Raw genomic sequence first — 13,199 nt, 5'->3', positions numbered from 1 at the left:
GCTACAGGTGTGAAAGACCACACTGCAGAGGTAGAACAGACTTGACCAGAGGAGGCAGTGACACACTACTATCCAGCCTTTTCCCTTTACTATAAGAGAACATACTTCATGATTGAGCAATATGTTCTTGTCAGTACTAAACACAAACACATTATTAGTCAGTGGATGTGAAGTACACACACACACACACACACACACACAGTATGTAGTTTTCTGCTCCAGTAATATGACAGCCATTGAGAATAAAGGAGTAGTTTCTCCATTGGCAGCAATAGGACCAAATAAATTCTATATTGCTCGATAAAAGAACAATCAGGTGGCTCATTACTCGACCTTTGGCTTATTTTTTGTAATTAATTTTTGTTATTCTTATATATCTGCCAACATATAGAGTAATACTAATACATATAAAACTAAGAAAACCAAATAAGCCAGAAATACGATAAGAAACTGCAGTGATGTGGTTTCAATCCAAGAGCCACTTTAATAGAAATGTCCAGGGCAAAATATGTGGCAGCACAACATGGCAAAGAAAGGCACGTCCACCGTTTCCACAAGGCCTAAATGTGATTTCAATCTGGCTTAAAGCTTCATCTAGTGTAAGAAATAAACTCTAAATGTTCCATACAAAACAAATTAAACCAATAGACAACATGAACTGGCATACTTTATCTCTAAATATATTACAGCTTTTAGTTTTATATAAAAAGAAATTATACAAAAAAAAAACTAAATTCATTTTTTTTAATCCACATTCAATTCAATTCACTATAGTCAGTATAGTCAGTTATCATGAAGTTATTCTTCATGATGGAATAACACACACACGGGTCCTCTTCAACAGAACTGAAAAAGAGAGAGAAAGATTGTGGTTAAAGATTCTTTCAAGATTCCTCAACTCAGAAATCCAGCTGAATGTGAAGCTCCTTCCTCTGGCGAGTGAGGAGGTTTACATTCAGGTTCACACACGCCGTGCGCATCTTTAATGTGTTGAATGCATTTCGTTCCTCAAAACTTTATTAAAATATTTGACATCTTGCATTGTTTCCATCCCTGTTTTCTGGCTGTCCTCGCTACATCTGTTGGCGTGTTATGCTGCCAGCTGTCAATCAGCGGAACAGCATTAAGCCAACAGCAGGCGCTCACACATGTGCACCCACGGGATACAAACTGTGCACCCACGGGATACAAACTGTGCACAGGCGCCTCTCAAAACGAACCAATAAAGACTACTGCTCCATAGCGCCACCAGTGGTCCAAACCTCCACGCGAGACCTTTAAGGTTTCTTTCTTGCAGCTGTTTTCGGTCCGACGACCGTCGTCTTGGCACAGCAAGGAGCCCGAGTGGAGCTGCTGAGGATTTCTGTGAGATTTGATGCTTCAGGCTGTGCTGATAGGTTTGAGTTGAGAACTGAAGTAACTGTGACGCTGATGTGAGAGGTGGAAAGTTTTAGCTTCTTTTAGTGCACAGATCTCACATGATCTGTTTGATTGGCTCTGAGGAGTTGGTAGAGATCAAACCGGAGCTAAGAAGGCAGTGAATGTCAGACTAATATTCATTAAGTCATCACATTCACAATAACAATTTATTACATTGATTTTATGTTAGTGTTCTGTTTTCAGCTTGTTCTGCTGCCCCCGAACGGCCCAAAAAAAAAAAAAAAAAATCACTGTCTGCAGCTCTAAATTCACAGTAGATTAAGCAGTGCAGCTCTTTAATTTAAATCCTCAAATACGTTACCATAAATTAAAAATTAACTGAATTAACTAAAGACCTACATAACCTTGTGCCTTTCCTGTTTGTCCATATTAGAAACAAAAACACATCAGTCAGGATAAGAGTGTAAGCTGTTCAGGACTTAATGCATGTTTTATTCCACAGACGGACGTTATCCTAGAACTTATTCCTTGAAATCAGCAAATTGTTATTTTCACAGATAACAATGAGATGTTGTTACGCAGAGTTCAACACATGATGCGGCTTTTCTCCCCCGCACTGATTTACATGAAATAAATTAGATGTGATGCTCTGCATGTCATTTTGACAGTTCCTGAAGTTACAGAGGTCGTGAAACGTGCAGCCATGACGCTATTAAGAGTCATTTGTTTCTGTTTAAAATGTCAGAGCCTCCCACCGTGTTTCAGTCTGCTGAAGAGACGAAAAAACAAAACACAAAAAAGCATCGGCTTCTCAAATTAGTGGCTTCACCTTGACCTAGAGCCAGGAGCTAAATAAGGGAGGGAGGGGCCGGAAAAACCACGAGGAGAGGGAGGAAGGAGTAAATATGGAGGGGGGAAGGACGGGGATCGGATGGAGGGAGGAGGGTGAAAAGGACAGCGGGAAAGGTTTGACATGTAAACAGGGAAGGAGGGACGAAACCTGAGGAAAGTGAAAAAGAAAGACGAGAAAAGGGAGGAGAGAAAGAGATCAGTAAGAAACTAAAGACTTCAAGTAGAACAGTTTGGGGAAGAAGAGAAACAGGAGGGAGAGCAACTTAGGTGAACGGAAGCAGCAGTGAAGGAGAAACAAGCGAGAAACGAGTCTGGTCTCTGCCGCCATCTTGTGGCGACAGCCTGTTACTGACATTCAGGTCAACAATAAAGCTCGCAGGTTCTTTGTGGGCACGTTTCACTTGTTTTTTGATCAATTTCACAGGTTCTTCCTTGTTCTCCCTTTCAGATGCAGGTGGTGGGAGAACATTCTTAGTGTGGGTGTGCACGTGCCTCATTCTGACGTGGTTTTATCATCCTTTCTGTACGTTTAACCTCCAATCAAACACTTGGCTGTTAGTTAACACCATGTCAGGCTACTACTGGTTCGTTTTTATAGGTTTTCCTTTACCTTCCATCGGTTTCCACAGCTGTTACACAACACAAAGGTGGTCATGGGCTCATCAGCACTGCGGGTCTGCACCTAAAACACACATACACACACACACACACACACACAAAAGAGCATAGTCAAGCATTTTGGTCAAAAAGAACACAGTTCTTTGTGTGTGTGTGTGTGTGTGTGTGTGTGTGTGTGTGAGAGTGCGGACACCTGTGTGTACGAGCAGCTCTTTCCGTGACACTTGTTGCAGATGAACATGTCCGTCTCGGTTCCTCCGACCTTTGACAGCTGATGCTCTCTGATGGATTCTTTAGTCAGGGTCTCTCTGATCTGCTTCAGCTCTGCACTCGCCATCTCCTGCACGCGCACACACACACACACACACACACACACACTTCAAATGCTTTATCTGAATCTACCAATTGCACTCAAATAGACAGGATGCAAATATTTGCAAAAGGTTACATCCGCTGACACTTTGACACTTAGGAGTAATGAAAACACACACAAGCACCTGCTGCTGTTTTTCAGCAAGCCGACCGATTATACCAGTTTGTGAATGTGTGCTTAAGGCTGCTGGATATCATGTCACTGATCTACATTCACATTGTAGCTCAGTGATGCAGTGAGCTGCTGGTTCAGTTTATGAGAAAAAGCTCCATCGATGCTCGGGTCAAAAAAAGCACAGAACATCTTTAGGGTTAAAACTTTGGCCTTCAGTGACGTGATACATTCCCCAGCACATAACCTTAAGCTAATGTAAAACCTACTTCCATGTGCAAATAAGCCTTTTTGGAGGCAGCTGTGAGGCTAAACATCTGGATGACTGACCTCAGCGGTCATGGAGGCGATGCGCTGAGCCGAGATGTTCCCACACAGGACGTTGCGCCGCAGGTCGGGGTTCTTCGGGTCCTTGAGGTTGGAGATGCGGCTTCTGAGACGAGTTTTATATTTCATATCTGTCGACTTAAACTCCTGGAAGATCTGTGGGCAAGATGAGCAGTCAAGGACAAAAACACTCACATGGTCAAACAAACAATACGGATACATATTTATACATGTGCGGAGGAAAAAAAAGACACAAGACAAACATCTGGCTTAATAGCAAATAGCAACTTATTGTATTACTGATGCAGACAGGGTGGACAACAGGCAGACGGACCACCGCCGCCTTCAGAGTCCTAATGCTACCACAGCTCAGGTGTTTGCCAAACACACACACACACACACACACACACACACACCCTGTCGGCACACTCTGATTAACATCTTCCATTCAGGCGTGAAATCCTCTTGTGTTTGTTCGTGTGCGTCTTGTGCAGTTAAGGTCACAGTGACGACGTGAAAGGATATCCTCCTCAATTTGTGCTGCAAGGTGCTCACAGTCCACTCCAATGGTCTTGTGGTCATCTGGGACGGACACACACACACACACACACACACACACACACACACACACAAAGCAAATTAAAATGCATATGCAAATTTAAAAATTCCATATATTAATGACTATAATGTTAACAGTAACGTCAGCCAGCCAATGAGTTTACACACAGATTTAATATGTATTACTCAGAAGAGCAGGAAGGTTCATTTTTGAAATACTAAACTCAAGGATCACTTACTGTCCTTTTTCCAGAGCTTTTTAGCCCCATACCACCGCATTATTCATCAAATGGGAGCACGTTTTACATCAGACTCGCTCACTATCACACACGGCCCAAGTTCGGTCTTGAAGCCACTTGAAAATCCCTGAGTAAGTTGTGTTTGCTGAAGGTGGCAGCAGAATACTGCTAAAAGCCCTGGAAAAAAAAAAAAGCGAGTAAGTGAGCCTTGAGTTTAGGAGATGTTGTAATAAACGGCACACTTTCACTTCTGTTCAGAGTTCATTCTTGACCTTGGACACGAAACGATCTCACCTCAGGGTCCATTTAGTAGGCAAGTAGTGTTCATCAGCTCGTGGAGGCGTAGAAATGTAGAAGTGTTCATCTTCTTCTGAAGATCACGTGATTTAATCTAAAGCTCCAGAAGAGCAACTAAATGGACACTGAGGTGACATAGTTTTGTCAGCCCTCTACTTGTTTATGCTGTTGACCTGAATAAATGCGATCACACGTGTTACAGTCACGTAACAAACAGTTCACTTTGTGTGCAAACACTGAATATTAAACAATTGTGTGCGAAGATCATTTGAAAGACAAAACTGTGACAAAACTCAGCAGCTTCAATGTAGAAATATCAGCAGCAGTTTCCCAAAACTGTTGTTGTCAAATGTTTCACTTTGTTTCATCTAATTTGTTTCACTGGGGAAGTAAAAGGACCAGTGCGTAGGATTTAATGACCTCTGGTGGTGAGACTGCAGACTGCGACCAACAGAAAACCCCTCGCCTCACCCCTCGCCTCACCCCTCCATTTCCAAGCGTGCAGAGATTCTACAGTGGCTCATGAGGATTCACTCTGTATTCTTGTGCTAAATAATAAGTATGATCCTCTGTTTGCCACAAGACAAAATGGTATTCCTCTTCTTTCTTCAAACAGGTGCATTTGTGTTCACACACACAGGATCCAAAAACGTACCACCCATTATCATATACAACATCGTATACAAAAAATGATACAGTCTTCATCCAAGTAGGCCAAAAATGCTCAAACCCGACCACAGTGATGCCCTTTGTTACTAATTTACAAGCTTCACAAAGCTCAGTGGACACCAGCAATCCATAATCCAGCTGTTGGGCCTCAGTGGGCTCCTGGGGATGGACGGCTGGGGGGCCGGGCGGTGTGCTGGTGGCTTTGCAGAGGAGGAGGATGAAACAAACGACAGCCGTTTTGGCTCCTGGCTCGTGGTTAGTAAGTTAGCGAGGCTGTGACAGACGGCACTACTTCCTCTCTCCACGCTCAACGGTGATATACGGACTTTGTAAAGTAACGGAAACACGGTGACTTAGTGTCAGGTGATCATATACTATTGAAAACGTAGTTATATGCTATATTCCATTTTTGCCACTAAATCCTAAGCACTGAACCTTTAAACGAGCACCGTGACAACACCATCTATAAAAAAAGACTCTCACCATCAGTCTGCAGCGCTGCCACCAGCAGCTCTCGACACTTGTTCCGCACGCTGTCTGTGGTGACGGGGGCGGGGGGGAAGGAAGTGACCTGGGGGAGAAGGGTTGGGGTGGTGGGTGTGGTGGGTGTAGCTGGGGTGGTGGGTGTAGCTGGGGTGGTGGGGGACCCCTCTGACTTCATACTGCTGGGAGGAGAAATTATTTAAAAAAAAGGAACGCAGGAGGGTTCGGACTCTGATTAAAGGAAAATTTCACTTTTAAATCGCTGTCTGTTACTGGAAGACACAGTGGGATCAAAACTTTCACTTCATGAGAATCGGTCGATCGTTAACAGTGACCTCATCCTCCATCCAGTAGGAACTGTGACATCATCGCCGCGCAACAGACCTTTTCTCGCTGCTGCTGGAGTCCTTGGAGGTGGAGGATGACCTCACGGGAGAGCTTTCCTTCCTTTCCTTCTTCTCCTTCTCCTCTGAACCGTCTGCGGGACGAGACGCAAAACAGGAAACATACACTGATGCGTATTTTTGGCTTCACTAAGAACTGAAACACACGTTTTCAATGTGTAGAATCTTGAAATCATTGTAAGTTGATGATCTGGGTTTTGGGCCGTTGGTGATGATCTTGGGAAAAAAACTCCCCTCTTCACACACACTTGTCATGGTGTGGTATCTGGTGTGTGCATTTAAGAGTGTTATTTATGACTGTGTCTGTTTGGTGTCTGCTTATCTAAAGGAATCAGACCTGGGAAAGCATGACCTAGGCAGGAGTGACCTGACCTTTGCCTCCTTATCTGGACACAGAGGAAAGCAGATGTTTATGTTACATTCCTTTACATTTTAACAAAGACACCAGATGTTGAGCTAGGTGGTCAAGAAGAGTATATAAGGTGACCACAGAGGTGGCTCGAGAGAAGACGGGGACAGAGGCAGCAGATTCGGCCGGGGGTTACACTGTCTGTTCCTACAATTGGCTGAACGTCTTCCCAGGCCTCCATGGTGCCTCTTAGACAACTGACCTTTCTGTAATAAACCTATTTTTATTCACTAAGTCGTTGTCAGCGGAAGTTTCCTTTCATCAACTGCACATCATCATCATCATCAGAGAAGATACGGCAATGGCCATGCAGGAATAGGTGTCAATGGTCCTCACAAAGATAGCAGTACAAGAGCACACACACACACACACACACACACACACTTACCCAGCAGTTTCTTCCAGGACTTGATGAGAGTTTTGGCCAGAGTCTGAACTTCTTCATCTGAGCTCTGCTTCCTCACCGCGTTCACAGACATCCCAACTCTGGTCGACTACAGACACCAACAGTGTACAGAGAGAGAAACAGGGTTACTAACTACTAGTATAAGTACACTGGTACTCAAGTGCTTGAGTTCTCCTATGTTATCTGGGATACTCATGTAATATACAACATGCTCCACTTGGTCATTAATGCTCTCCGGTGAGCATTGATTTTTGGTTCTTAGCAGTGATGCAGATTCTGACTGTCTGGTTATTTAGCTTCACCACATCTGGACCCCTGACAGAGACACAGCTAATTGAGCGTGTGAGGGCTCGGAGAATCACTGCTAACGTTAGCCAGCTGCTAGGCTAACATTAGCAATGATCCGTCCAATGCATCCGCTGCACAGACGGACGGATTATAGGAACTGGAAAATGGCGCCTATTCAGCGCGATAAGAATTGGGGAGACATTTTGCAAACATTAAACCCCCATAGCTTAAAAATGTACTGAATAAACATAATAAGTGATCGTAGGTGTCCCCGTCAACAGCATCACAGATGTCTCTCTTGCTACGGGGAAAATAAATACATTGTGAGCAGCAGGGAATATTTCTATGCAATGCTGTGAGGGGGCACTCAGAGAAATTGGAAGCACTTGGACTTGAACATGTTGTCTATATGTTTCACAACAAAGTTGGGCTTCTATCCTGTTACAATACCAGCAGGCATCGTAACAGACTTGGTAGTCAGTGAGTCGACTGTTACAGAGGTATGCGTGCAGCTGCGTGCCCTGTGCAGAAATTCTGTTTGTTTTCACAGACATGTAGACACAAGGACACACAAATATGGGATATAGAAGATGAAGCAGAAACAAAGCGGATCCTGTGAATGGATGCTAACGTGAATATGAACTAGGATCTGGTGTGCTGCGTGCACTGAAACGCTGAGATGTTTTTAGTGTCACTGTCCTACTTACAGAGAAACTTAATACCCACATACCCATAACCCTTTCTGTGCTTGTATGTGCACCAAGTAGGATGTGTGGTCGCCTGAGTCAGATTGGTCCCAGATGGCGAGGCACTGCCCAGCCCACTTCCTGACTGGCACCCGGAGGATCCTGACTGGAGAGGCACCCGGTCACCCTCCGCAATAACAGAGATGCGATCCGGGGGGACGTGTTCCAATCCATGTTGTCGGCCAGCGTGCGTCTCAATATATACAATATGTACTAGGTTTTATTTCCATTTTGTTTCTTTTCTTCTAGTTGCTTAATCCGCTTTTGGTTCCATGCATTTGTCTTGTTTGAAGAGCACCCGTGGGCCCTCTTCCTTTGTGCTTCGCCTCTTTTCTTCCGTAGGATTGGTAAATAAAAGTTTTAACTCTAACACAGCGCTAGTGCTTAAACTGCTCAGAGGACTAGTACCATTAACACCAGGTGGTGTCTGACTTGAGGTGCGCTTAGCGGTGGCGGTGACAGAGGGGTGGAGTTAATTACCTGCAGGGTCTCCAGAGACATCTTGATGTTCTTTAGTTCTCTCAGCAGGTCGAGTGCTCCGTCCTGCAGACAGAACAATGAGAGAAAGACCTCACAACACCTTCTTAACCAGCAAATGTGCCAACGTCAATCTGAGTAACTGCACGTTATTGTTTCCAGTCGCTCGTGTCTGTTAAATGACGATGATTGTATCCGTTTGATTAACAGAAAAGTGACAGGTTTGTTTCAGCGGACTCATTCGTCTAAATAATAAGGTCCAGGTGGGACTTTGTGCTACATGTGAGGATTTATGGTTCCTTCCCCAGATCTCCACCCACAGCTGAGCAGCTGCCACCCTGACGTCCCGAGACAATCGTTCAACGTGTCCTAAAGGTCACAGAGAGAATGAAGGAAGTTCAGGACTGAGTGGAGCTCAGGAGAGTCTTTAATTTGTCACTTAACAAAGACAAAGACGTGTCCGTACCTGGTACCTGGAATTTCATATTTGGCCAAACTAAGCTAATCTGCTGCATAAGTAAATGAGATGGAACGCTCTTTGCAGCAGCACAGTAATTAAGGCTGGAAAAATGGTAGCTTCAAAATATCATTCAAAAAAAAAAAAGAACTGTAATGATGCCTTACTGAATTGTGTACAAGGTTCAGAGAGTGACCACAAAGACAGGTCCTGACAGGGAAAGGAAGGTTATGCTTTCTGTGCCAAATGAGATGGTCCTGCAAGGAACAGAAGCTGGACTTGTTCCCACACTGAGCAACACAGAGACAAGATGACATGAAAAAACCCCCAAAACAACTAAAGCTAAATGGAGACGAAAGACAGCAGAGCGGATGTGGCTTCAGAGAGTTCAGATGAATGACAGGTGAGGGAGGGAAGGGAGGAGGAACAGGAATATCAAATAAATATCCAGATTTCCACAGACAAATGAATGGGTGTGTGTAACGCCTGGAGCTGGGAGCTGACTGGGAGATGGTCGCTTGCACAGACTTCACCCTTTACGATTGTTCCAGTTTATCAGAATAGCAGACAAAAGCTCCAGATCACAGGCCCCAAGTTCCCCCAAGAACAGGGATCACTGATGTAAAACAGTTCAAAGACGTGATCGGAGGGTGATCATGTGATCCAAAGTGTCAGTGAGCTCAGAGGGGATCAGTCTACTTCCTGCAGCTTATGCGTCTCCGTCCTGTGGTGATCAGAGGACGAGACAGTGAAGGAGCAGCGTTACACTCACTGTTGGAAACTTGGTGAGGTGTGTGGGGAATATATTGGTGAAAATATAGTGTTACTATTCCAACAGTGAAGAATATAGTATAATAGTATAGTATAACAGTATAATATAGTGTTAAATAGAGTTAGTGTTAGTCCCTTATGATGTGTGGAGATCATGTTGTTATTACTCATAGTGCCTTATTTTGTACCTTATTCACGGCTTTGTATTTACAGGGACAGACACATATTGCTTAAATGTATTGCTATAGAGTTGGCCAGCTTCATAATGTTAACCCTTCGGAGTCTAGGACCGCCACACGGCGTCAAAGTCACATGTCGCACGTTTGAAAACGTAAAGCTGTGACACAAGCACACAGGTGCTCAATTCAAAGACTGTTGGAAAGCGGACACTTCAAACTTTTTACAAGTGTTTGAATTTTGTTGATCGGCCTATTAAGACTAAATTTATGAAGAGCCGAAGTCGCGCACTACAGCTCTTCTACGAGTTAGAAGATGCTGAATCTGGGGAAGAACGTTCTGATTCTGAGGAAGACTCCTTTCAGAGGATGAAGTGGATGCTGCGCGTGAAGAAGAACCAGAGGAGGTGTCCGCGCAGACCCCCGCTCCTCCAAAGATCCAACTAGTTCCTGCTCGGATTTTGTGTTTCTTTTGCACTTTTACATACAGTGTGTCCATATATTCTGTCAAAATAAATAAATACTTGTAGAATCACATAGGTGAGGTTGTGCTGAAAAGAAAGACACAAAGAAAGGCAAGAAAAAGGTAAGCTTAATGGGAAACACAAAGGTAAAATGAAAAGTAGTAAAAAACGCCCCAGACTCTGAAGGGTTAAAGACAGGACACAAGCACTGACCCCAGGTTCTGAAGGGTTCGACACATGAGGGCAAAGAGAAGTCTGGCAAGAGGACACACAGCTTCCATGCACCACACTAACAACTCCATATAGGGGAGCTCCAAGGACAAGAGATGCTCTCTGAGTGCCACTATCGTAGAAGTTAGACAAGATAGACACAATAGGATGAGGAAGAAAGACGATCATGCTTGAGACTAGAGTAGGGAGGGTATTTTTCCCAGGTTCGGCTTTACTGGGTTGGAGGTTGTGATGCCAAGAGGCTGGGAACCAGCCTGTGCACCAACAAGGGGGGGCTAAGTCTAAACCATGGTCTCCCCCCACCTAGTCAAAACAAATCACAATTCTATCCACAATATCTGAATGTACAAATCGATGCCTCACACAGAGCCCGGGGCTCACTCTGCTCTCTGCTCTCTGCTGGCTACAGAGGAACAGCTTGCTGACTGGTTTTCCGAGAACAGACTGAGTCCATGGCCATGCTTATATTTTATTCTTACAAATATTAAAACACCTTAAATGAGAGAAGCTGCCTGTCTTCTTTTGAAAGAAACGAACACGACAGGTGTTGAACACAGAGGCTCTGACTGCGTCCCTGTTGCTATGGTTACTGCAGCCAGCGCATTAACTTAAAACAGCGAACAGACAGTTTAACTGGAACTACTTAACAGGGGTCTATTATCGCTTTTTAACACACACCCAGCAGCCAATCAGAATCGAGTATTCACCCAGATTGTGGTATAAGTAACATTAGTGATCAATACTGTTTGGTGTCAGTGTGTATTACTATATAGCTAATAATCAGGACCATTTAGGATTATTCAGACATGGAAAAAAATGAATAAGATTCATATTATATTATTCATAAATTCATTTTTCTTGAGCCGGGTGTGTTGGCACAACTGGTTTAGTTTTTTTTTTTGTTTTTTTTTTAAAGTCGGCGACTCAAAGACGTCTTGTGTTTACCGTTACTTCACTTCGATGTGTGAGGACATACTGTACATGTTTGTTCACCACCAGCTGCTGAGGCATGAAGGCTTCTCTGATCTCGCCTCAATCCTCAGTTAAAGACCCGTATCTGTGAGCGCGGGTTTGTGACATCACAACTAGCGGCGGAGCCGATCACAGTTCAATATGTAGCTGCGCGACAGCGGGAGACATCTCGTGTTCGCCGTAGAGATTCTTTTAAGAACTCATCTAACTCTACTTTCTCGTAGAGACGACACATCAGTCACAAATTATTATTCAGTGGAGCTTTAAAATTATTACAACACTGACCATTTTTTTTTTTTTTTTAACATGACTGTAACAACCTTGCTGTTAATAACTCCATTAAAAAAAAAAAAAAAAAACCTCTCAGCCTGTGAACAGAACTTTCTAGTTTATTTAAATCCATTTTTCAAAATAAAGGTCAGTCATGGTGACAGTAAAAACTACACTTACACACATTTTAAAAAAAAGAACACTTTCCTCTCTAACATCAGCCCCTCATGACTCCAGGAGGAGTCCACACACTCCGAGGCGAGCGGACGGATAATTGGTTCAAGGTGCGGCTGTTTTAATTGGCAGCTTTTGGACCAATGGCTGCTGCTGCGCTCCCAGACCGTGTCCCACGATCACTACAAACAGAGGCGGCAGGCTCGCTGTGGGGGAGATAAGCAGCCGGACTCGCCACTTTCCTCCCCCCCATCCCACAGAGAGAGCGAGTCCGCTTCCAGAATGTTCCCCCCCCCGCAGTTAAAGGTGAAGCTCATCACCTGATCGCGTGTTTTCCAGCGGATGCGGCATCTGTTGTCCCACTCACCGTGTTCTTCTTGTGCACCATTTTATCCAGCTTTTTGGCGATGCGCTCCACCTCTTGGTTTTTAGCCATTTTTCCGAGCGGACGTCTCTCCGTCAGTCCTCCTCCTCCGCCGCGCTGAGAAGCCCCATTGATGAGGAGGGAAAAAGTCCGGCCGTCCCTCTCTCCTTCTCTTCACGCACTCTGTCTCCTTCTCCCCCAGCTGCCGCCTGCCTCTCGTTTGTTGTTGTGTGCCACTGTGGGACGCTGGGAGTTGTAGTCCTCATTTTGCCTAATTCAGCCTGGAGCAACTTGGCCGAAAGTTTTAAAGGAGCCCCAGCAGCGCCCCCACCCTCCACCCTCCACCCCACCCCGGCCAGAGGAAAGTGTGGGTGGACGTGTGATTTTCCCTGAGTGGGTATGTATGTGTTTTTCTTGTAAAGATTAATAGTGAATAAAGGTGTGCCTGCACGGATACAGTAGATAGTAATAAACCAATATTATAGTGTTTCATATAATAGATTTGATTCTCTAATTGCTGTGACTGATGAGGTGAATTTCTGTGAGGAGTTGTTGCATCTTCATCCTTCTGCAAGAAGTTTCTCTATTTATTTAATTATTTTTTTATTTTCTTATCCGTTCATTTGTCAATCCGCCAATAAAACGTCACCATCCCAGTTGGACTTAATGACTCTGTGGTGAAA

At 44.3% G+C, this 13,199-nt stretch overlaps 1 protein-coding gene across 1 annotated transcript; it reads right to left on the bottom strand.

The window, feature by feature from the left end:
• Positions 1-676: 676 nt before the first annotated feature.
• On the bottom strand, positions 677-12,609 carry tcea2 (transcription elongation factor A (SII), 2). The gene is made up of 10 exons (XM_070840008.1): positions 12,520-12,609; positions 8,641-8,703; positions 7,109-7,214; positions 6,308-6,385; positions 5,908-6,075; positions 4,187-4,243; positions 3,665-3,819; positions 3,044-3,190; positions 2,843-2,914; positions 677-846 (listed from the first exon to the last, which is right to left on the bottom strand). The coding sequence occupies exons 1-10, from the start codon at positions 12,586-12,588 to the stop codon at positions 838-840; spliced, it is 924 nt and encodes a 307-aa protein (XP_070696109.1). The 5' UTR covers positions 12,589-12,609; the 3' UTR covers positions 677-837.
• Between the last annotated feature and the right edge of the window lie 590 nt (positions 12,610-13,199).

This window comes from Pempheris klunzingeri, chromosome 11 (assembly GCF_042242105.1).
Source record: "Pempheris klunzingeri isolate RE-2024b chromosome 11, fPemKlu1.hap1, whole genome shotgun sequence".
Lineage (NCBI taxonomy): Eukaryota > Metazoa > Chordata > Actinopteri > Acropomatiformes > Pempheridae > Pempheris > Pempheris klunzingeri.
Note: the sequence above shows the minus strand (reverse complement) of the source record. Positions and strands in the feature narration are given on the sequence as shown.